Genomic DNA, 24,538 nt, shown 5'->3' on the forward strand with positions numbered 1-24,538 from the left:
GATGTTACTATGAACATCTCAAATCCCAAAGATATTTGGATCTTTATTACTACAATTCTATCCTGTCAAAACACAGGTTTTTGTACAAGGAAGACCATACGTCTCACATAAAATGCCATTTTATCCCTAGGGTTTGGGGTTTTTTTCAGATCTGGCAAGATCCTTATTTCATGCCCCTAAGACAGCACTTGAATAAGAAAAAGGGTAGCTGGCTATCTTCCATTTTCTCATGATGGAAATACTATGTGTGATTTGCACAAAGAGCATCCCTATCTCTTTGTGAGATGCAATGATGGATTATTGAATGACTTCATTCTGAGCCTCAGGCAGTCCAGAGGGATCATATCACTGACAAGACCAATAATCTGATCAGAGAAGCTACAGGAGTTCCTCCCAGCCAGAGCAGAAGGAACAGAGGGAGCACTGTGCTCAGAGTGCTCCTCAGGTCTACAGCTGATCGAGCTGACACAACAAAAAGCACACCCACACTTCAGTTCCTTTCAGGACTCATTCTGGGGGTTGTCCATACTGACTCTCATTATGCAGAGGTCCCACAATTGGCTCAAAATAGGCAAAAGCCCAAGAGTAGCAGCACAAATTTCTGTATTTTGGAAAGATTTCTGAAAGGAAAAACCCCAAATGTTTTGTGGCAGTCCTAAAACCACATAAAAATCAGATTCAAACCAATTACGAGTTTTTGAGAGCAACTAAGAGCACTGTCTTCTCTCTCTGGCCCTACCAGAGGATAAAGCCTGAGAACTCAATTAGCAAGAAAAGATAGCACAAAACCAACATGTAACCCAACAAAACAATTGAAAGCTTTTATTGTGATACCTCGAATAGATACAGTATAGTGAAACAACAAATGATGTACAGTATTGCAAGGACAAAACAGCAACACAGCCATGTCACCTGTAAAAGAAAGCATTTTAAAGAGTTTAAGAAACAATGAGGCACAACTCAACTGCCATTTATGACTCATGCTTTAGACCTTAAACCACTTGTAACAGTCCTTTTAAAAGAAACCTCTGAAGCATCTGTTCCTTTTTCCAGTAAGTGTTTATACTGCTGGTTGGCTTAACATGAGTCTCAGTGAAGTCCAATAAAGTGTCCAAGAAGTTTAACAATAATTTGACAGCTTCTTCCTCTCATGGCCAATATCCAAGGCTGGAGATGAGTGAAGTTTGGTCTGTGAGTCTGGAGGTCACTGCTGCTGCAACCTGGCTGCTGAGATGAGCGGGCAGGAGGAGCCCTTGGAGGGAAGTGCATGGCCACCAACGCTGGCACCCAGCCTTGGGAACCCTTCCACTGATCCACCAGTAGGAAACACAGATGACCTTTGGTTATGGGTGCAGTAGGGACCCGGTCAGAACCTCTGAGGCCAGTTTTTAACTCAAAGAAATGTCTCTCCTCTCCTCTCCCAAGGACTGCAAGCACAAAGGCACACCACCCACACTGGTCACTCTGCTGGGCCTTGCTACAGGGACCTTAAGATGAAGCCATAACAATCTTCCTTCACACAGTTTGCCATTGTACAGCTTACAACCACCAAGGGAAATTCAGATCCTGGCCCTTTTAACTGGCAGTTAAAATTAAGATTACCAGGCTGCTAAAAGCAGACAGCAGGAGTGGTTAGGCTGAGCCATCCCTCACCAAATTTTGCAGCTGATTTTTCACAGCAAGTTTGCAATGTGACAGGATTTTTATACATGGCAGCATTGCCTTTTAGTAATCAAAAAGGTACTTAAAGTAACCAGCCAAAGAAAAACTCTAGGGTTTGGAGGCAGACTCAGTCCTGGAAAACCATTGTTACAACCATTATTTTGGACCTAGACAGAGAATGTGTGGTCAGATGACTGAAGTCACACCAAATTATGATTAATTACTTTAGGACAGGCATGGCGCTTTAGAGGTTCAGTGGAAAAAACTTTCAATACATGTACATTTTTGCTAGCAAATTCCTATGCATCCCAATGAACATTTCTTCTAAGCCAGCTCATAGTCAGTTCATTTGGTCCAAGAAAGAGCCAGCAAGAAACAAAGGTTCACAAAAGCTTTTTGTTACAATTTATAAAAAACAAAATACAAAATAAATGTTAAGACCAAAAATAACCAGTACAAGTAACAAAAGTGCTCAAGTTGGAGGGGAAGTAAACTTGCCCAGAGCAAACACATACAAACTTTAAATATAATCTTTAATATATTACAAAAATTGGTTAGAGGGAAAATGCTTTAGTAAAATTTTTTTTCAAGTAAGTTTATTTTTCTTTCAAATGACTGCTGGAGGGTTCAGTGACCAGACTGACCTCTTCACATCAGCCAGCAGTCATTGCTATCTGGATTCAACTTTCACCAAAACCAATAACAAGAATTCTCTATATCTTTATGAGGGGAGAAAATAATCATTGATGCTACCAAACAACGTGGGAAGAAAATTCACATATTCCCTCAAAAGAATAAGCCTCAAGAATTGTTACATGGCAGCATAACATAGTGATTCTGTACTAGTTCTACTCTTTATTCCTTCTAAGTATCCACTCTTAATAAAAGACCAAAAAGAATATTGCTTTGTTTGGTTCTCTTAAAAGCCATAAACATCACATATAGGTCATTAACTCTTTATGCCAGTAGTCTGAAGCTCTATGTGCTAAGCACTTGAAGTCTCAACCTTTGGCATCAAAGTTAATTAAGGTTTTGGTGAAAATGTCCAGTTTGAAATATAAATAATGCACTGAAGAAAGAGGTTGAATTTCTAAGAATAAGACTGTGTTAGAGACAGCATTAGCTTACTAACAAGAGCTAGCCAAACCCCCAATTTTGGAGAGAAAAATCTTTAATACTTTACATATTTTCTGTAATTTCAACTCTCTCTGGAAAAGCAGCCATTACTTTTGCCTTCAGTCCAGTGTACTGCCTCAGCAAGTCTGCAGCCAGGAAATAAGAAAAGCCCAAAGATACACAAACCTCACACAAGCTGTTCACAAGTATCAACATTGCAACAGGACTTAGAAGCCAACACAAACTTTTTGCTGATAGAAGTTTTAGTGCCTTCCTTGTTGGCAACAAGGTGGAAAACAAAATCCCAAAGAATTCCAGGTCAAAAAGAGCACGAGACAGGCAACACCCAAGCCCATCTTGCATCAATGGCATTGTTAAAAATGAGACCTGATGTGAACACAAAGTAGCAATGTGCAAGCCACAAAATCCAGGTTGAATGTAACTGTACCACCTCAGGCCTCTGGACTGAAACCCAACAGCTTGAACTACTTCTCTAATTCTTACCGTTTTAATTCATGGGTATCAATCATGACAACATCTGGCAGGCAGTTTAGCCAGCCTGCATCACAGAGAATGTGTACAGCTGGGAGAATGCTCCTCTCACTCCTCCTCCCCACAAAAACACTGGAAAGCTGGTTTTAAAGATTTGTATTGCCCCTACCCATTGGCGTAATTTTTCATGTCTGACAATTTCTAAAGTGCAGCAGAGTTCAGAAAGCCTAGGAGAGATTCCCAAAAACAGAACAGCAGCAGCAGCCCCTATGATTAATTTCACAGGTGCCATATTAGAATTGTTATTGAGAGAAAGGGATTTCATATTGCAAGGCTTCTGTATTGTTCAGTTATAGGACTTATGTAGTGTTAAAGGGATTTTTTTTCAAAGAGTTTGTCCTCAACCAGTAAAAGGATTAACATACAAAAAGTCTCTAGAGACTGTTTAATTTGAAAATTAAGTTAGCAAATTTATGCAGAGCGTTTCTTTCACAGTTGCTCAGTTTGCATACACAGATACCAACAGCTCATATTGTGCATATACTTTCCAGAAGTTTCTCTCATTAACTGATTCCAATAAAGAAACAGCATGAGAACAAAAGAGAAGGTGAGTTTCATATAAATTTTTATTATAAAAAGATACTTGGGGATGATTTAGCCAGCAAACCGGGAAACCCTTTCCCCACCCCCAAATTTTAAAAACTATCTTACTATTTTATTTTATGAAAAAACAAGTCAAACTTCCCTTCCCTCTTATTACTCCTCCTTTTCCTACAGGTACTATATTAATTTTCATGTCATAGGCTCTGGCCATTTCTCACAAAAATAAATATTTTTGTTCAAATGTAGCAGAAGCAGAAGACTTCAACAAGTTTCCTTGACATCAACCTCTTTGTCCAGTGCATTAGGACTATACAGTTACATGGAACCAGCCATAAAACTTCACTGATGCACAAGTCCCTGTTACTGGCAAAGGTACAGTACCAAAACTTTGTTTTTTCCTAATATACCAACTATTTTTTTTTTTTCAAAATAGAAGATGCATATATTTTTCTGTCGTTTTAATCTTGCAAGCTATAGTTTTATAAATTTTTTATCCAGCAAACTCCTTAGGGAATATGTTGGTCTTAAAGGAACATATTCTATAGCATTATTGATTTAAAATCTTTCTATGTTTTTCATTAAGATACCAAGCCTCTGGCATAACCTAACAACTTGAGACCTGCTAACTTCAGTCAGTGCAATTGAAATCTTTTTTTGAAGTGAGCACTGTACCTTTAACCAATTCACCTACAAGATGTACATAGGTTGTGGTACACTCAATTTGAAAAAAGAAATTAATAACTACAATACTGCATCCTCTTCACTGCCAAACACATCAGAAATTGCTACATATAAAAAAGCACCCCATCCCATACATTCTTTCAGACTGCTCTTGGACAGAACTTCTACAGGACTGGAGTGTAGGTGTTTAGGCAAGAAGCATGCACAGCAGAAGTAGCATTAAAGGCATAGGTCAGAGAGAGATGCTAACCAGTAAAATCTGTTTTCAATTAGTGAACTGTTTCTCTAGTCTGAGAGAGTTTAGAAAAAGGTCATCCAAAATGTTCCAAAACAACTGTTCACACAATAATACACGTACAAAAAGAGGGAACTTACACAAGGAGAAAAGGCAAACATGGCCTGAAATAGCCACTTACACTACACTACTCATTTGTGAGGTTTCAGAGTTCAGTGATATTCTCAGGGCCACTCTAGCCAAGCTCTTCCTTTACTTTGCATTAGTCTTTGTAAAGCCTGTTCCACAGAATAAAGTCCAAACAGAAGGGAAAAGGTTGTGGTTCACTCCCAGCCATTGTCTTTTATCATGTGGGCAAGTTCAATGATAAATTTTCCTTCTTTGTATTTCTGACTGCTCTCAAAAGCATGTTCCTGGAAAGGAAAAAAAAATAAAAAATCAAAACAACACTGAATTAAGTTCAGGAATTAAGTGTTTTAAACATCAAACTTACAGTAAAAATACAAACCAGGAGCCATTACAGTTAATAACCCGTATTGGTTATACCGAGTAAGGGGAGGGAGGGAAAAAAAGAGAGGTTGAAAAACACTGAGAAGGAAACAGAACCAAACTTAAGTGGAATCAGCAGATCTACTGCACAGATCTTGCTGTAGAACTGATCATGTTCTCTCTCTGCTTAGGGAATTTTAATGCTTTTTAAAGTGAAGGTTAGGAAATGGCATGTTATACATGCTATTTATTCATTACCAGAAGTAATGAAAATAGAGAATGCAAACCTCTTCAAAAGCTCTCCATTATATTCATCATCACAGGAAATGCATCAGGAAAATTCCTAAGATCTGAAACTACACTGAATCATTGAAAATTGAAAATCCTACCCAGAATCTAAGATTTTCAAAATCACAAACTTGCAACACAGCTGCAAGTGCACAGGTAAATTTTCAAACAACAGAATCGATTCCACATTATTTGTAAACAGAGTAATATGCTCAGTACTGTTTATTGTAATTAATATTTTTGCTGTATCACCACCTTTTGCAGTCCATGACACTACAGACTCACTTTGACAATTTCTCCCACCTGGTTTAGTGCACGTGTGCTTGAGAATCTTGCAAAAAGATTATCAAATACAGAAATATTAGACAGCTGTAATAGCACCTATAGCTCATGCTTGATTTGCAGGCCAGAATAAAATTATTATCTGCTACAACATTTCTGCAGATGCAAGGAAGCAAGACTACATTAGGGCCTGATGTACACAAAAGCTCCAGAGCTAACTCACATAAATTATCAGCAAAGGTGCTACTCAGTGGCTACTCAAACATCTGTGCTTCAACATGCAAGCCTCTATTGAGGATTTAAGTATATTACTTACATATTTCCATCCAAGAGTGGTTTTACAGTTTTCACAATAGATATCTGCTACAGCATGTAAACCTGTCAGAAGAACTCTCTCCTCTGCTGGACCACAGCCCACATTTACCCTGAAAAAAAGGGAGAAATTATGTTAACAGATGAGTGTGTTTCTTTTCTTACTGTTCCCCAGCTTTTCTCCTGCAGATAAAAAGTAGTTTAAAAAAATGCCTAAGTTATTCAATGCTGCAGAAGTAACTTCCTCTGTTACACTGAGCAGAAGGACAGGAAGAAAAAAGGGGTTTGTTTTTTGTTTTTAAGTGGCTGTGGTGTCACTGTTGGTGATATCCACTTTACTGCCAGCAACAAAGATAAGCTAAATAGTTAAACTTCCAGAGAACAGAACACTACACAGTAACTGGACACTTCTACAGTTTCAGGCTTTACTTCAAAAACTATTTGAGACCTCTCTAATGGAAGTCTGTACCAGTGAATCAGCACCAACAGCTGAATTTAGAACCAGCTCCAAAATAGCAGCAAGAAAAAAGCCTCATAAATATTTGCTACAGATCAGCAGACTAAGCTCTGATGAACAAACAGCAATTTCAAAACAAAACATCCCTTGAAGTACTGCATCAAGCCAGTTTTTCCACAAATGAGTCTATGCAGAAAACATGAGGCAAGACTAAACCAAGTTTTTAGACAGTTTTAAATATGAGCAAAATTTTGCCATTTTTGCTGCTGTAGTACCAGATTCTTCCTATTAGAATTATAGCAGAAATCCTAAGTCACCACTGAGAGTCTACATATTAAAAGAATTTCAAGGATCTGCAATCAAATCCTTTGCAGTTACAGTTCCATTATCCTGGTCAAAAATAGACCAGGACACTCAACTGTATCTTTTTCAAAATGCTGCAACACAAAAAACTGCTGAAAAATAAACACAAAAATGCAATCCTGCATGTAAAAATCTTAAAATACACCCATTAACAAATGCAAAGAGCCTCCTATCAAGGGAAGGACATGCCTAAGATTGCAAATATTAGGCTTGATAAGATCACAAAGACCTTTTGCCTCTAGCACATTTGCAATATTCAAGGTCATTAAAGATGTACCAAGTTTACTGAAACATTAACCTGTAAATGTATCCAACTGTCAGGCTGGGAAATTCTTTAGACCACAGTAGAGTTGTCTAAAGAAAATTTACAGTCACTCAATATCTTGTGACTTCTGGAGTATCTCAGAATGGCAGCTCCTCTCGAGACAGCTACCATTACATAGACAAAAGGAATTTCACATTAACACACTCCCCTAATCTTTCAGCTCTTAGCAGAATTCCTTAAAATATACGATAAACTCGTATATGTGCAAAGGAATGCTTCAGAATCAGCCCAGTAGCTCTTTAATACCTACTGCTGGTGAGTAAAGCCAGCATTAAAAAGAACAGGGCAAAGTACAGCTATGTTAATTCCCAGTGTTTTCCCTTTGGGAAGCACAGAGTTACACTCTGCAGGGGTGTGCAGAACCATAACCACATACTTACACAGAATTGAAGAGGTAGGCTCGTCCCTGGCTTCCCTGGAAGGACTGCATTAGAAAAAAAAAATAAAAATTGCACATGTTAAAAAACACAAGCCCCACCAAACAAGAAAATAGATCCAGAAGGGTATGTAAGTAAACATATAATGATAACACAGATATAAACTATTTCAGATTAACTACTTTATACTAGTTCTTTTTAGGAAAGTCTTGTCAGACAAGTTTTCATCTACATTAGATTTTTAATAATTTTATTTTGCTTTGTCAAGTGCTATTGCTCAAAATTCAACACCCATAATGCAAGCAAAACATAGTTTTTTCCTACCCCTCTGCAAGATATCAATTCTCATTTTCCTAGACATCCTTCATGCTAATTGAAATAATCTGCTTTTAACTCAAAGGGAGTTACTCTCATCTCCTCTGTCTTCCCCTGCTGCAGCCAAAAGATTATTTATTTCAATTTCATTGCATCATTTGATATAAGAGCAGTGAAATTCCAAACCAAGCATAAAACCAGCATACTGTACTCAGGAAATGCATCTGATCAGTTTAAAATTCACAGATAAGCTCAGCTTCATTTTAGTAAGAAAACTCCTATCATTAAAAGCCTGACCACAGGCATTTGCTTTCCAATCTCTCCCATTCCTGATAAATGATGGACAAACAACGGCACTTGGGCTTTCTTGGCTGGATCTAAATAATGTTTTAGTTCAGAGCAGTAGCAAAGTTTTGAATTAAAACCCCCAATCAGCCACACTCACTGAGGGCTGGTTTGGCTTGTGGAGCAGTTTCAGTGCCTTGATTTGCACCCTTGATCCTTCTGAACCAACAAACCCAGCAGTTCTTCATGCACTCAGCCATGGTAATGCAGACACAGACCTGAATGTGCTCAGGATGTGAGCTGCAGACATCCTGGGAGAACTTGTGAGCAGGCAGAGCCAGCCAGAGGTAAAACATTGCAAACCTGTGTCAGACACACCACTGCTTTCATCTGACTCCTTCTGCATCGAATTACTTGGTAATTTAGACACAGCCATTATTTCCCATCCAAACAGGATCACACTGGAACTGACTTTTCCTTTCTTCTCTCTTCCATACTGAATTACATTTAAAAAAAATCTGCAAACTGTCTTAATTTCTTTTTTCTTTGAGCCTTTCCATTCTCTAACCTACTTTCAAAGAAAATTAACTACTTTATCCATGATGCAAAGAAGGTACAATTGTTTTCAAGAATCCCTGTGGTTCTAGTGATGAACATCACAGACCAACTTTTCAGAAGCCTGCATAGATCAGCATGGAAGGCTTTTGGAAGGAAAATCTCAACCTGAATACTTGTGCATGGTTTTAGTAATGCCAAGCATGAAACCATAGGCAGAAGGTCCTCTCTGCAATGGATTTGATTCTTTACATATTTAGTTACATCATTACAAGTAATTTGACACTATAATAGGTATTTTGCCACTCTACCAACTAGCAACACAACAGCAGTAATTGTTGTGTTTTAATTACTCAGAATAGTGTGCAAAAATCCCCTCATCTTGTAAAAGGAAAATGCACCTAAATTAACCCTTTTTGATCAACACTAACCAGATTATATACTTCAATAAAGAATGTTTAAAGAAACCCCTGACTCTGGACTACTCCAGGTAGCAATAGTGCCAGAGTAGTTACATACAACCCTTACATACTTGTAAAATCTTTAACATGAAAAATTCTACCTAACAGTTAATAGCACTAATATTTTATTATTTTAGCAACCATTTAAAAGTAGTATTGAGAGAACATATTAATGTTCTCCACAAAGACTTGAAGGGAGGTTGTAGCAAGGTGGGGTCCATCTCCTCTCCCACCTAAGAAGTGACAAGACCAGAGGAAATGGCCTCAGGTCACACCAGGGGAGGTTTGGGTTGGGTACCAGGAACCATTTCTTCACCAGAAGGGTTGGCAAGCCTTGGAACAGGCTACCCAGGACAGAGGTGAAGTCACCACAGACACAGCCGTGGCACTTGGGGACATGGTAGTGGTAGACTTGTCACTGTTGGGTTTGTGGTTGGACTTGATGACCTTACATGTCTTTTCCAACCTCAGTGATTCTAAGGAGGTTCCACCTTTAGCAAAGACAAAAGAAAAAGCACTGTCTCCACCAGCCAGAACTACAAGTCTTATTTTTCACCAGGCAAGGAAAACCAGATAGGCTGTGCAGGACAGTGAAAGCTGAAACTTCAGGCAGGACTGACCCTGAAAAGGGGAGACTTAGTTGAGAACAGAGCCTGGACAGTTCTGTCAGAAAGTAATTTATCCTTACAGCTGCTTTTAAGACAAACAAACAGAAACCCCACCACTAGTTCAGTTCTCCTGAGATACTTAACCACACATCACAAACCTGGCAGAGCAGTGCAGACCTGCACTCTGCAGTTCCTACAGAATAACCAGGACTCTCTAGACTCCAACCAGTAACAAACAGAGAATGCTTACTGCAGGTGAAAACAAAAACTCTTCAGATACAGACTCCTCAAAAATGCCCATTAACAAATGAGTAGCTAGCCTGATTAAACAACACATTAATTTAGAGAAAATGATACATGTGCAACTGCAAAATTTCAGGAAAGTTAAAGGAAATACTTCCAAAATCCTTTTATTCAATAAGAAGTAAACGTAAAATTAGAACTTCCATGTTTCACACAGTTATTAAAAAGAACTTCCAAAGCCATGATCACCATGATATTTGGTCAAACTACTGTAGACATTTTTAAATTAAAAAAGTTGCAGGCATTTCCCCTTGCTTTAAAAATTCCATGTTGTAAATTAGAATTCACAAATCCTTTTTTTAAACAGCACCAAGAAATACTGTCTATTATCATGTGCTAGTTTCTCTCTTTATATGTAATTACACACACCAATCACATATAAATTTATGTGGTAGGTTGGGGTTTTTTTGTCTGGTCCTATACCATCATTTTTAAACTACTTATATGCAATACCTGAGGTTCCCTGGCAGGCTGGAGAAGAAAAAAAGACTCCAGAAAAAAACAAGAGTCAGGAGATCTTCTGAACGATCTTATGCAATTATTTCTGCCAAGTTTATGTTTAGTCTTGACTTAGTATCACCTACTAAAAGCTCTCCTTTGACCCTGCATTTTTCAAAATTAAGCAGAGGGCAGTAACAGGATGCCAGGAATAGCACAAAAAGCAGCTATTCCCCTCTCTTGTTTCATAAGCTGAAAAAAAAAATCAAGCCAAATGAAATACAAACCACTGGTTGGAAAGCACTGCTTTAGTTGTTTTTCTTTTCCTAATATATTTTTAAAGATGACTTGACTTTTCTTGCACTCCTTGCTTTGTTGCCCTAGATATATTGTACTCTCCTAGGCTTATTTTCCCTCAGAAATGGCCATTACCTTCTGATTTTGTAGATTATCAAGGTAGAGTGGAGGGAGAAGCAACACAGAATCTTTTCCTGTGACAGTGATTTTAGAAAGAGTGTTCACAAACATGTCACTGTGAAAAGTTCCTCCATTCTAGCCTTGCTTCCCATTCCCAGAGTATGACTGATGCATTTGATTCCATCTTTTCTTACCTACACTCATGTTTAGAGGCTAAGGATTGTATTTACATGCCACAGAACAGTTGTTTCCTTGCCCAGCTGCAAAGAGCAAGTTCCTCCATGTTTACATCACTCAGGTAACTCAACAGGAACCTGCAGCAACTTGTGTAACTGCATTCTGGAACACAGAACATGGGTCCAGGCAACTCAGACTTCCCTTTAAAACCAGTGCCCAACCACATAATCTGTGTCTCACTGAGCATTGAATGGTGTGCAATCCAGCCTTGCAGAACTCCCATACACTGACTACAACAAAAGCACTGCAAGGACATCCATCTGTAAATTCCTATGCCTTTGAATTATTATAATCAATCTCTTGTCAGCACTTGGCAGTCAGTTTCTTATTCACATGAACAGCTGAGATATTTTCCCCGAAACTGTATTCAAACACCACAAAAAGGTAAATATCTGTCATGGATGCATTCTCTTAATGGTGTAAGAAGGATTTATTAGCAGAGTTCTACTTTCTGATGCATCCCACTACTAGAAATGAGAAGAGGACAACTCAGTTTGGTGCTTGCTTGCTAAGCTTGTAGCTTGGCTATAAACAGAATATTTTGCATCACCAGAATTAATACTGAACATTTGCTTTAACCAGCACTAGGTTTCTCACACTCTGCACTGTGGGATTCAGTTATACTGATATGAATTTTAAGGGACTGACAGGTTGAACACCTTGTGTGTCAACTCCTCCATGAAAATGAAAGAAAGTACTTTAAATGGCAGTGTCAAGGACTAACAGGCACAACTGTTCAAACCAGTCTCCAGACAAACCACTTTTCACTAGAATAAACATCACCTATGCAAACACAAACTTTAACTGTGTAACATTTGTTCAGCACTCCCAAGATCACGAGCACTGTACATGAATCAAAACTAAGGCAGAACATTCTATTCAAACTGAGTCCTAAATATGTCTTACCCAGTAGAGAGAAATTAGAAGAGAGTGGCAAGTGTGACCAACTCTCATCAATAATGACTCACAGCAACCAGGATTTTCACTTAGAAGCTGGGCAATTTATCAGTTCCACTAATAACTGCAGTTGAACTTTAAACTTACTGTAAGGCTGCTTTTTCATGATCCTCAATTAATAATACTGTATTGATTTATGAGTGAAATTATTCCTCAGAAATCCGTATCTTTGACCAGCTACCCATTTATACAGAAGGATGTGTAAGATCTATCATGTTTTCTTGTTTCAGCACAGCTGAAAGTATCTAGAACATCTAATAGTATCAGCAATAATGTCCAACTGTGCTTCCAAACTACAGTGAAGTAACCTGCAAGACCAGTTTGGAACTAGGATCTTTTCAAGTCATCTGACAGACCTGTGTCACTGATACATGATGTAGGGAAGCAGCTTTATATATGTTTCACTTGTGCACACATGCAGAATTAGGTATGATCTATGCTTGTAAGTTGAACCCACCCTCACCTTTAACACCAGGAGTAGCTGTTTTACCCAGGAGGAAAGGAAATATCAGTCAAGCAGAACATGTATTTACTGCCCTGAGGCACAGCTGAAGGCAGGGAGGGGGGAAGGGATGCTGCTGAAAAGCTTCTGCCATCAATTATTCCCCAGAGACAGGATTAGATTGCATGGCTGGAGCTCATGCTCTACAGCAAATACCCAGGGAAACTTCCATCTTAGCATGGACTGGGGGCAAGGCAGGCACTGTTCCACAGGGGCATCACCAGTGTCTGCAAGCTACTCCAAACACAGAAATCAAATATTAAAGAAGGAAAATGAAAGAAGTCCATAGGTTTTCATCTGGTGTCATTTCCTTTCATTTGCTGGAGTTCCCTTTACAAGCTAAGATAGATCAAACTGAATCAGTTCTCTGGCCAAATAAGCAAATTTAGGAAATACAGAAAATTGTACTTGTTAGGGGCAGCATTCTTGAAGTAAACCAGAAACACAAGTGCTCTGATGTGTGAAATTATCTCCTCAGCAAGAGTGTAAGGATATCCTCTCACTTCAAGATTTGCAACATAAATTCAGAAAACCGAATTCAACATAAGATACAGACAAAATAATTATCAGGGGAAGACCCCCACATTTGTTCCAGTTGGTGTTTCCCTCACATCCAACTCCTTGATAATGCAGACCACCAGAGATGCTGCCCAGCTGCTTCCTAGGCAACTTCTAGAAGACTCTATGAGAAATACTAATTTTTTTTTAAGTTCATTTCCATTCAAATATTTACTGAATTTGATAAAGCAAGTTACAAAGTTCAGTATGTAGAGAATAGCTTTAAGAAATTCTACCCAAAAAACTGCATGCCAGCAAACATGGCAAATGATATTTCCCCAAAGTGAAGACTTTGTTATGCAGGACAAGTTAGCTTGACCTATGCAGCTTCTTGAATGGATTTCAGAAATAATTATGTCAAAATACACAGAGTAGAACACTTGCCTTGCACTTTCCAACTCCTTTAAGCCTTCAAATCTATTCTTGGATGTTTTCCAAAGATTGCTTCTCTTTCAAAAACTAGGTTCTTCCCCCAGAAGAAAAAAATGAACACAAAAAACTAGAACCCTCTTGGAGAAAAAAAATTGTCACCAGAATATTTATGAAATTAGTGAGGGAACAAAACCAGCCCTCAAACATACATAAAACAGGTCCATCTATCTTTCTAAATACTCATTATATCATAAGCAGAGGAGGATTACAAATTGAACCAAGCTAAGCACAGCATATTTACTTAAAGACAATAAACCCTTTAAAAAAATTCCTCTTGATCTCATTGGTTACACAGTGGAGGACAAAACCACAGATTGCTAAACAAGGCTAAAAATGTTTTAGCATCTATTTAGGCTCAAGACTCTTCCTTGTCATCAATAATAGAAGAGCATTCACACTGAATGCCTTCAAGAACTAAACTTAACCACCAAGAACATTCTTTCACTCCCAAGGTGCAAGGATTTCCCAATGCAATCAATGACAGTTACATATATATATATATATGTATATACCTTTATGCAGAACTCATTCTTGAAAATATTGACTCATCTAGTCTTGTCTGTGACTTCACATGACTTTTTTCCCCTCTGGTCAGATATGCTCGGCAATGAATGAGACAGAAGAAAGTGACAGTATTTATACAGATATCTGTACAAAGTAATCCAAATTCTCTCCATTCCCAGAACTCAGGCACACTCTAAGATGCTTCAATAGTCTTTCAAGCAGGTCAACCTTGAGTAACAAAACATTATCCTTTGCAGCATATCCAACAGATTCCAAGATTCTATTAAGTATTTGTATTTTTTTGTAATTTGTTGGATCCTACCTGAATTTCTAAGCAATTATTGGAACTTAGAGGGTACAAGCCACTCTCAAGTGCTTTGGAACTTATGCTCTTCAAGTAACATTTGTCTCCTATAAAATTAAGTACTCTTAATAATCACTGCACATTTCCTACTATTACATAAAAAATCATAAGAAAGCTCCTTCAGTCAGGCCTTCCACAAAACTTATCCTAGAATTGCTCCAAGAATAGCAAATATATAACATTTTATTTAGGCCACACAAGTGGCAATCTCCCCTGTACTTCAAGAAGTCTTGTAGACGTTCTTTCAAAATTAAATTATGTTTGGATTTCTTAAATTATTATTACTAACATATATTGTTTGGTCACTTTTTAAATACTGTTTGAACATCTTAAATCCATGAAGTATCAATTTTAAATCCACTAAGTGCTTCCTATGGCGTCAGCTCATTGCCTTACTCTTCATTAAGATCTGTGGTTATTTGCTCATAGTTTGCTTCTCTTCTGTGCCTACAGTCACGGTAGGATATGATTCTAAAAATATTTGCCTCTTTAAAGAACTTTTTAAAAGCCATAGGTTCTTCCCCATCTTGTGAGCATACCCCAGCGTAGTGCTGATTGGTTTATTCCTTCTCACAGCATTTAAAAAATACTTTAACATCCTGACAGGCTCTGAAGTCTTCACCAAAGAAAGAGAAGATCCAGCACTCACAGACCTGTCAGCAACACAAATCAGTCACTCTGAGGTGCACCTGGCACCACCTCAAACTTACTTCAGTTAAAAGTCACCTACAGTTTATCAGTTCTCTCACTAAGTATCCTTCAAATCAATGGTTACTCCAAGATAAGCTGGGAGTTAGAAATTATTATGGTAACTGTTCATACATGTGTGCATGTGTCCAGCTGTACAGAATGTTTGTCATTATCTCTACTGGCAATGACCTCCCAGTCTGAGGCTCCTCGTCTCAACCCGTCCTCTTCCCACGCCTTCCCCTTCCCCCAAGCTCCTCCCCAGCTGCAGAAAACAAGGTTATTACAGAGTGAAAACCTCTAGAAATGTATGTTCTAACCACTAACATCATGTTGATTTCAATACTGGGCAACACACAGAGTCCTTTCACAGCTGCAGAGAAAACTAAAACCACAACTGAATTCACTGAGCAGGTAACACATTTTTGTCCTGTCTCATTAATCTGTGTTCTTATTTCTAAGCCATTACCAAGACTCTTGGTTGCCATTTTATCACCAGCAAGGGCACAAGAAAAAGAGAGCTTTGTGATTCATTCCAGGGCAAGAAAGAGATCCTGCTGCTCAAACAGAACAGAAATAAAATGAAAAGGTGATTCGTGTACGCTGCCATCCTTGTCAGACAATTGGCATCAACAGTTCTCAAAAGCAGAAGAATTGCAAATCTGTATTGAAGTCAGGGACTCTTAGGATCAGAATCAAAGGGATGATTGACAGAAATATGCAGCACTTTTTGCTTTTCCATGACAGACCAACGTTTAAGAGAAACACCACTCAATTCACAGCATAGCTTTATCTTTTCATCTTCAAGTCAAAAACCACTACAGTGTCAGGTATAATAAATTCTTATACCTCAAAGCACATTAGAAAGCCAGCTGGAGCTGCTTTAAATTAGAAGCACACCACGCATTTTGGTTCATTTTCCCTGACCACACATGAGGAAGAAACAACCACCATGTCCCCAGAAAACATGGGGTGAGGGACAGCCCCCAGAGAAGCAGCTCCAGCCAGGCATTAAGTAAATACTGTTACAAAACCTGAGGGTTCTGACATGAGATGGTACTGGAAGCACTTGGAATAAAGTGAGAATCTACAACCAGAAATTGTATTTAGAGAATGTAACACGGAGCTTTGGCTTTGAACTAGGCCTTCAAGGAAAGGCAGTGAGGGGAAGTCAGGTTGAACAGTCTGTCTCTACTCCATCAATAAATCCAAACCAGCCCAGGAACCACACTGTTCTTTGTTAACTTCAGATGATGTAGAATCAACTTCCTACACTTCAGGTTGGTTTATGTTTGTTTGGGATTTTTTCCCTGCATCTGAGAAGTTACATTAACTAGGATTCTAGGTATGTCAAAAAACCATCTCTCTCACTAACCTAAGTTCATTGCATATAATGTGCCTCAATGAAGGTACTTCAAGAGAAGTTCAGAAAAAAAAAAATCAAATTTTATTTGCACTCCCCAACCCTCACCAGGGCCAGCTGTACTTGTTTTTAATGATCCAAATCTATCTATTGTTTTGCAGTTGTTCCCCTCAGAAGAACTCCTCCCATGTTGGATTATGTAAAGCTTCAGCCTAATGAAGATGGGTTTTCCAAAGCTATGTCCCAAATACAAGTACAATAGATGACAAATGTTCTTTTTATTTTAAAAGCATACAAAAATATACCACACATTTAAATGCATTTCTCTTTTACCATACAGATTTAGACAATAAAATATGGTTAAGAAATCTTAAATTGACAAAATATGAATCAGCTGTCAAATAAGCATATGGTCAACCTGCAAGTACAAATATTTTTGTTAAGTGTATTCATCAAAAATTAAGGAACCCAGAAAGTAGAAACCACCTCTAATACCCTTCCCAACACCATTAGAAACAACTTAAAAGTAATTTCTTTGTATTTACTACAGATTTTTGAAGAGTCCTTTATGTTTTCTTTGAATTGAAAATCTGATTCTTAACATTTGAAATTATTTTGTGAAGCTGTAAAATGAACACATGATTTGCTTAACATATTTGAAGTATTCTGCTGACCAAAATTCCCAAGCCCTTGGAGAAAACTGGCTCATGTAGCAACTGTGGCAGCTTAGCTGGCATGCAAAAATCTAAGTCCACAAAAAGAAGAGCTTCCTATTAAGTATGTGCTTAGATTGCATTTTCTCAATGAATTAATACATGCTAAGAGACACAACAAAAAAAAGTTTCTTTCTTCTTGTAAGTATCTACAACCTGAAGTTCAGGAAAGATTAACCCCTCCCAGTATTTTCTGGCCCAGAACATGAAGTGAATAATGAAACCCCAATGCCTGTAATTTAGAATCCAGTGGTGCCAAAAAGGCCTCATACTCAAATTCTGAAGTCAACATGGAAAAAAAATAAATTCAAGTGAAAGGAAAAAATTGTATGTGGAAAACCCATTATTGCCTGACAGCCCTGCGATAAGCAAGCAGGTATGCTTTCTCCTCACCCAAAGAAAACCTAAATTCAGAAGGAGCAGCATTTTCAAGCCCTCCCATCTCTTCAGCACTGAAGAGCAGCATCACCTGAGTGCTGCTGAACACACAAACAGGCAGGAGCAACAGAGAGAACTTTTAGTGTCAAACCCTTTATAACTAACTTTATTTGACAAAACAATTATAGAAAGAACATTTTGTATTAAAAAGTCTGAAAAGCAACTGAAGTGTTTTCTCCATGACAGCATAAAGAGTAATTTAATCAGGAGTTTGTTTGAAGCAAAGAATGAACCAGTCTGTCAAGTATTTATCCCAAACTTCAAGCTTTCCTACATATTTCATACATTACAAGTCTTGGTTTCTTCTAGCAACAGGGAAGAAGGGCAGGCCTAGCCTGTTTCAAGGTTCCACCTATTCTCTAAGCTCAGACAGTCCAACTATTTTGAACATCTCTGGCTAATCATATTCCTTAGGAGCTGGTAGACAGCAAAAGTGTGTTTACAGATTCCATAACACAAGTGGGACACCCTGGAAACAGACAGTTTGGTGACCTTCAGTCCAACAGAGTCAAAAGAAATCTCTATCTGGAATAACCATAACCTGAATAATTTCCCTACCCAGATCCATGCTTTCTTCTGATAGTTTTCCTTAGCAGGCTTTTCAGCTACAACAGCTCACACACAGTACCCACCTGGCAGCACACACAGGTTGTTAACATGGGCAATATATCAGATCAACCTTTATGTCACATTCAGAAGTTTCCAGAACATATCCAGTTCTTAGCACACAACATGTATGACCCAAGAGTGAACCCAGGGAAGATACTTTGAAGTATGCATCAATTTGCATCCCTTATCTACTGGCCGTGGTGTCACAGTGACAACCATTTTGGTTAAGAAATAATTCATGAGGTCTCTAAAGAAACCACTTGCCTTGGAGATCAATTCATCGTGATTGGCGAGATGGGCTCTGCAGTGGATGCAGCTGTAGGTTCGATGACAGTTTGGCAGGTAAGCCTGGAACGTTTTTGATTTTGTCATTTTTACCATCTCTGCTGGTGGCTCCTCACTCAGCTCAGGGCTGGCACTTGAAGAATTACAACTTTGCTGAACTCGCTGACAAAAGAAACACTGGAATATGCAAGCAAAAGCCGTTGTTGTTCTGGAGTGTGTGTGGCACTTTCCACACAAATGACAGAAGAGAAACCGTCACAACCTGTAGGTGAAAAGAGCAGAACAATTAGCAGCTTACAACAAGACCAGAGTAAACTTGTTATTCAACAAGTCCAGCCATAAAGCAAAGCATTATTTGGAGAAAATAACTGGAGCCTGGCTGCACTACAGGCCCCTTTTTCTAAGGAACTGCACAGTTCAAGTTCCATTCAACACAGCAAAAAGCAGTTCTGTTCCACTAATGGCTTCTACTCCATCACACTTCTAATGAGGGATGAGATTCAAACAGTTCTCCATGAATCACAAGCACTTTCTACATTATACCAGGTGTACTGTTCTAGACATCCATGCAGAAATTCACACTAAAAAGGCAGGGAATGAGAGAAAGTTAATTGTCTTTGAAAGTTCTAGTGGTCAGTTCCAATACAGCGAGCAACAAGGAAAGCAATCTTAGAAAACACTTGTTCTGTCAACAGTCAATATATTTCATATATTTGCACTTTGGTTTTCAGCAAAAATCTTGCAGGATCACATCTGGCTCTAAGTCAAACACCAAGTAGGACGCTGCCACCCTGTTCAGGGATCCCTGTCTACTCTTTTGGCTCTGCAGAATTATGCCTTTAGGCAAAGACCTTCTTGACTGGTGTCCTGATCAAAGCTAATTAGGCACTTCCTCACCGTACCAGAATAGCCTTAATGGAAGCTACCAGACCCACAATCTGATAATGAAGCTAAATTCTGCACAGAGAACACCCAACATCCTCAAAGTGCATTTCAGAGATGTTACATGTCAGAGCACACCAGAGCCTACTGCTGTGCTGGAAAGCAAACCTTTATAGTTTGCCTGAAAACGAAACAGATGCTGAACGCTGCTAACATCTCCTGGTCTGTCAGAGGCCAGCAGCTCCCAGGCTGTGCATGCACCACACTAATGAGTGCCCAAAACACTGCACAGGCAACTTATGTCATCAGCTGTCAGGTGACTGCCTGAGTAGGTCAATAGCACAAACAGAAATGAGAGGCGATACAAAGAGTTTAGAGTCTGCTGATCCAGCTAAGAGCACGCAAATGACTTATCACAGTTGTAAACTGTGTGCAGGCAGCACTAACCACTCTTCTAGCAGTAGGATGCTGGTAACACAGCTGGAGCAGATAGTGAAAGCCACATAAATTAAAGTCTGTTTATAGGAAGCAGTCACTGCTTCGAAAGAAGCCTTGAGAAAGTAATCTGTACAGCAGGCCTAGCACATGACATAACCACAGGAAAACTTAAAGGAGTTTCAGTTTAGATTTTTTTTAATCCTAAGCAGGAGAAAACTCAAACTACTGAAGGACTTGCTAAAAGAAAATTTCTTACATGAAGAATTCCAAAGGCAGAGATAAGCCACAAACAAAACACGTAACACACCACATGCAATCCAAGAAAATAAAGCAGCACTGGGAACAAGCTCTCATCCAAAGCATGGATCTACACATGAGAATGATTGGGAAAACACCTGATAAAGGATACATTTACACGTGTGAAATATTAACTCATTTGGCATGAAGAACAGGACTCAAATATTAATAGCAATTTAAAGAAATATTATATACCTTGTTTCCCCAAGATAACTTATTACAACTACACAGGGAAGAATAATTACATTATTTGCAGAAAACAGTTCGCTCTTGTAGAACAGTTACATATGAAACATTTATTAGAAGCAAGATATACAAGAAAAGTGATCTAAGAACATGAGGTTTCTGTAAATTCCCTGCTTGAACTCAATGTTAGATACAGAGCCTATTTAGGTTAACAGAAATAGACAAAACCAGAACAAAACAGGGTTTCAGAATGAAAGGCACCACATGCTAAGATGTTTTGACTCTGGCTTAAATCAAACCCTTTCCATCAGTGGAACACGAGTTAAATCCTTGCAGAAGTTCAGTAGGTGTAAATGTGGCACTTGGGGATGTGGCTTAGTGGTGCCCTTGGCAGTCCTGGGTTAATAGTTGAACTCAATGATCTTAGAGATCTTTTCTAACCTTAGCAATTCCGTGATCTGGAATGCAAAAGGAAAATATTTTTCTTCAACGCATTCCTGTAAGTGTTTTTAAACACTTCTACAGGCAATCTGGACTCTTCCAGATTCAATATACCAAGTTCTTCAACTACAGAAATTAAAATAATTCTAAGGTCGATTTAACAAAACTGTATTTGATATTGCTCTCTTTAAAAAGAGGACCCTGTTTGATACACACCATAGGAACCACAGACTTGTTGTGCCTTTACGAGCACAATTCAAAACAAACCATTTCCTAGCTCGCTCTAACAAAGGTGAATAAACACAGTATCACTTCCCTCTCACGGTTCCGAGCAGTTCCTCGGGCTACTGCTCATTATTCCGCACAGAACAGAACAAAACCCCGAACCACCTATTCCGCTCTCGTTCTTTGGCCGCGGCACAGTCCGTGTTTGGTCCTGCGCACGGACAGGTGTGGCTCCCGAAGCTCTGCTTGTGTTCGCACCTACCAGCGCGGCGCCAGGGGCTGTCCCGGCCGCAGGAGCCGGGCACGGCGATCTCCGCCCTCCTCCCGGGGCAGCCCAGGCACGGCGATCTCCGCCCTCCTCCCGGGGCAGCGCCGCCGCCCCGAACCCCGCAATCCCCGGGCCGGGGGCGAAGAACGGCCCCCGTCCCGCCGCCCGTGACGTCACCGGGGCGGGGCGCGGGGCGGCCAATGGGGCGGGGCGGCCCCGCCCCGCGCGGGTCCCGGATGTGTAAACAAACACCCCGATGAGCGTGGCGGGGGGGGGGTGGGGGGGCGGCCCCGCGCGGGCCCCGCGCCGCCGGGGAAACAGCGGCTGCTGCCGCGCGTGGGGACCCCGTGCGTGGCACGGGCGCAGCTGGTCAGGAATCGGCCTCTCCGTCGTTCCTGCGGGGCTCTAAGGAAGGAGCGACATGAAACACGCTCAAACAGTCTTTGAGCGGCTGCAAAAAGCCGGACACAGCCTGTGCACGCACTGTCAGCAACCTGCAGTGAGCTTACTCCAGCAGGGAAAAGCCTCCAAGTTAAAGACTGAGCCACAGGAGCCTCATTTTCACCTTTACATACCAGGAAATAACAGGAGAAAATAAACGCGGAGAAAGTTACCGGCTGACAGCCCGCTCTCCCGGCGGGAGGGAGCCGCTGGCCGTGCGCCTTTAAAGCCGTTTCCTCTCTCACGCCGGAGCACGAAGCTGCCGCGGCGGGTGACGCCGTCGCCTTTTCTGTCCCCTCCCGCAGCGATTCCAGCAGGACAGCGGCTCGTTCCCCCCTCTGGCCACCGGCACGGCCGCGCGTCCACCCGAACACAGCCCCGCGCTGCTCCGGCCGCCAGCTCCGTGCAGAACCCCACGGCTCCCGGCCCCGCGCGGCGCGGGCGAGAGCGCGGGGGGACCCCACCGCCTCCCGGCGCGCCGAGCTCGGCTTCGCCCCCCCCTCAATTATGTAAACCGCCCTTACCCGCCCCGCACCGAGAAGGCTGCGGGCAGACAGCGCTGCCGTCATTTCCAGGCGCTATAAATAGCGCCCGAGCCTCCTCCCGCCAGCAAAGTTGCCTCGGCGGCCCCGCGCACACGGGAGACGGCGGCCCCCCCGGCCGGGGCGCAGCACGGGGCTCCTCTCGCAGCCGCCTTCCGCTCATACCCACCCCCCCACCCCGCTCCAATAAAAAATAAATCCTAGCACAGGGAAGAGGGGCCGCTTCTCACCCGCTCGGTACTCACCGCTGCGCCGCGCCGACTCCGCTCCCAGCCCGGGCTCCGAGCAGCCCCCGGGCCCCTCTCCCTTAGGGGCCACGGGTAGGAGGGAAGGCGGGACCCCCGGTCCTTGCGCGGCGGGCAGCGAGAGCTCCGCGCCGGGCCTTCACCGAAAAACAAAGAGCGGGGATCAAAGGAGGGGGGTGGGACACGACGGCTTCCCTCGCCTCGAAGGTACCGTCTCGGCGACGGCCACCGGAGGGGGTCATAGACGGGGGCCGGGCGCGCGTGTGCCGCGCTGAGGGCCGAGGGGCGGCCGAGGCATCGTGCCGTGCCCGTGCCGTGCGCTCCGCCCGAGCTCCCGCTCCCGCCGCCGCCGCCTTTGTTTTGCTTTGCCCCGGCTCGGGGGCGCAGCGGCCGTTAAACGCGCTCCCCCCTCTGTCGCCAGCCAATAGCCGCGCGCCCTCGCGCCCGCGCGCGCGCGCCCCCCGTGCCCGGCCCCACCCCTCTCGGGGGGGGGGCGGGCAGAACTGGCGCGCGCCCCTCCCCTTCTTCGCCCCCGGCTTTGTGGAGGAGGGAAACGGGCTCGGGGCGGGGGGCGGGGCCAGAGCGCGGGCTCGGGGGCGTGTTGGGGGCTTTGGCCCCGCCCCCGTTTGCCCCGCCCCCCGCCGGCCGTTGTGCGCGCGGCGGGGCGGGGGGGACTGTGGGGGAGCGCGCGTGCCGCTGGGCGCGTGCCGCGAGCGCCCCCCTCCCCTTCAGCCCCGCGCGCGGCGGGGTCGGGCGCGCGGCGGGAAACGGGCGGCGCGCGCTCGCTGAGGGCTGAGGCGGGCCCGGCCCTGAGGGGAGAAGCGGCGGGACGGGAGCGGGAACGGAGCGGGAACGGAGCGAACGCCAGGTAATAAAGGCCCTGCCGGAGCAGCCCCTCGGTTTACGGTTTCATCGCCGGGTGCGGTTTCCACGTGAAAGCGCTGCAATCGGCTATGTCGGATTGCTCAGAGTGCGTTTTCACACCAGAAAACATTTGTCCTCCGCGTTTCTGCCGGAGTTAGTAAAACCCTGGGAGGTGGCACTGGTCTGGTAAAACTTAAGTGCTGTAGAAAAAACATTAAGGAAAAAAAGGCCACTTAGAGTCTGAAAGACAAAGAGGATCGGTTGGAGCACTTGATTCCAGACAGAGAGTTTGGAGAAAGCTCATTGCTTATAGAGAAAAAATACACAGGTTTTATGGTGTAAACGAACAATTTTCAACATTAGGGAGCCAAAATACAACTCACATACAAGTCGTTTCCCAAGTATTTGAGGTCTGTTGGCAATGATTGTGTTTTTCTTTAAAAAGTCAATAAAAGCCACCCCCTGGTTTATTTTGGCTGTACCCTTCTTATTTCCACGGACTAAGAGTGTAGGGACACAAACTGCTGGAGCCTGTGACGAAGTTGTCATTTACACCGTACCCGCAGGCAGGGCTCTGCTGTCCTGCTACGAACACACATCATCAATAACATGTTTGCCACTTCCTTTTCTTGTCAGTCCTGACATATTTTTCTTTTTTCCATAATCTTTACCAAGTGGTTTGTTTTCTTTACCCAAGGGCCTTTGGTACTTTGTGGAATACTAGAGAGAAGGAATCCATTACAGTTCAGCTAGTGGCTATGATCAATAAGCCATGTGCTAGTTGATTTTATTCTGCCTATCCATTTTTAAATGTAATTCAAATGTTGATATTTTATTATAATATAATTCAGGTGTTTTGTCATATCCTTCTTCCTTCTTAATGGCAAATTAACAGCCAGTCTGGAACAAAAAAGCCATGCTTGCAGAGTAAAGAAGAAATATGCTTTGTTGAAACAGCAGGATACAAAAATCTATGAGAGTATTTCCAGTAGGGCT

At 41.8% G+C, this 24,538-nt stretch overlaps 1 protein-coding gene across 3 annotated transcripts; it reads right to left on the reverse strand.

The window, feature by feature from the left end:
• Positions 1-796: 796 nt before the first annotated feature.
• YPEL1 (yippee like 1) lies at positions 797-23,092 on the reverse strand. 3 transcript variants are annotated; one of them, XM_071445424.1, is made up of 5 exons: positions 22,679-23,092; positions 18,693-18,975; positions 7,686-7,729; positions 6,165-6,273; positions 797-5,202 (listed from the first exon to the last, which is right to left on the reverse strand). In XM_071445424.1, the coding sequence occupies exons 2-5, from the start codon at positions 18,807-18,809 to the stop codon at positions 5,113-5,115; spliced, it is 360 nt and encodes a 119-aa protein (XP_071301525.1). In that variant the 5' UTR covers positions 18,810-18,975; positions 22,679-23,092; the 3' UTR covers positions 797-5,112. The 3 variants fall into 3 exon arrangements, with proteins under 3 accessions (XP_071301525.1, XP_071301526.1, XP_071301524.1); XM_071445425.1 differs by lacking the exon at positions 22,679-23,092 and adding an exon at positions 21,445-21,761; XM_071445423.1 differs by lacking the exons at positions 797-5,202; positions 6,165-6,273; positions 7,686-7,729; positions 22,679-23,092 and adding an exon at positions 22,065-22,592 and having other exon boundaries at positions 18,818-18,975.
• Positions 23,093-24,538: the final 1,446 nt, after the last annotated feature.

Source organism: Agelaius tricolor, unplaced genomic scaffold (assembly GCF_023055355.1).
Source record: "Agelaius tricolor isolate 1412-34295 unplaced genomic scaffold, bAgeTri1.0.p SCAF_20, whole genome shotgun sequence".
NCBI lineage: Eukaryota > Metazoa > Chordata > Aves > Passeriformes > Icteridae > Agelaius > Agelaius tricolor.

Coding starts and splice junctions, on each gene's coding strand:
- YPEL1 (XM_071445423.1), bottom strand. CDS start 22,460: ATGACGGCAGCGCTGTCTGCCCGCAGCCTTCTCGGTGCGGGGCGGGTA. Junction 18,976..22,064: donor GGAGAGCGGGCTGTCAGCCG/GTAACTTTCTCC, acceptor TTTCACCTACAG/GTTGTGACGGTTTCTCTTCT.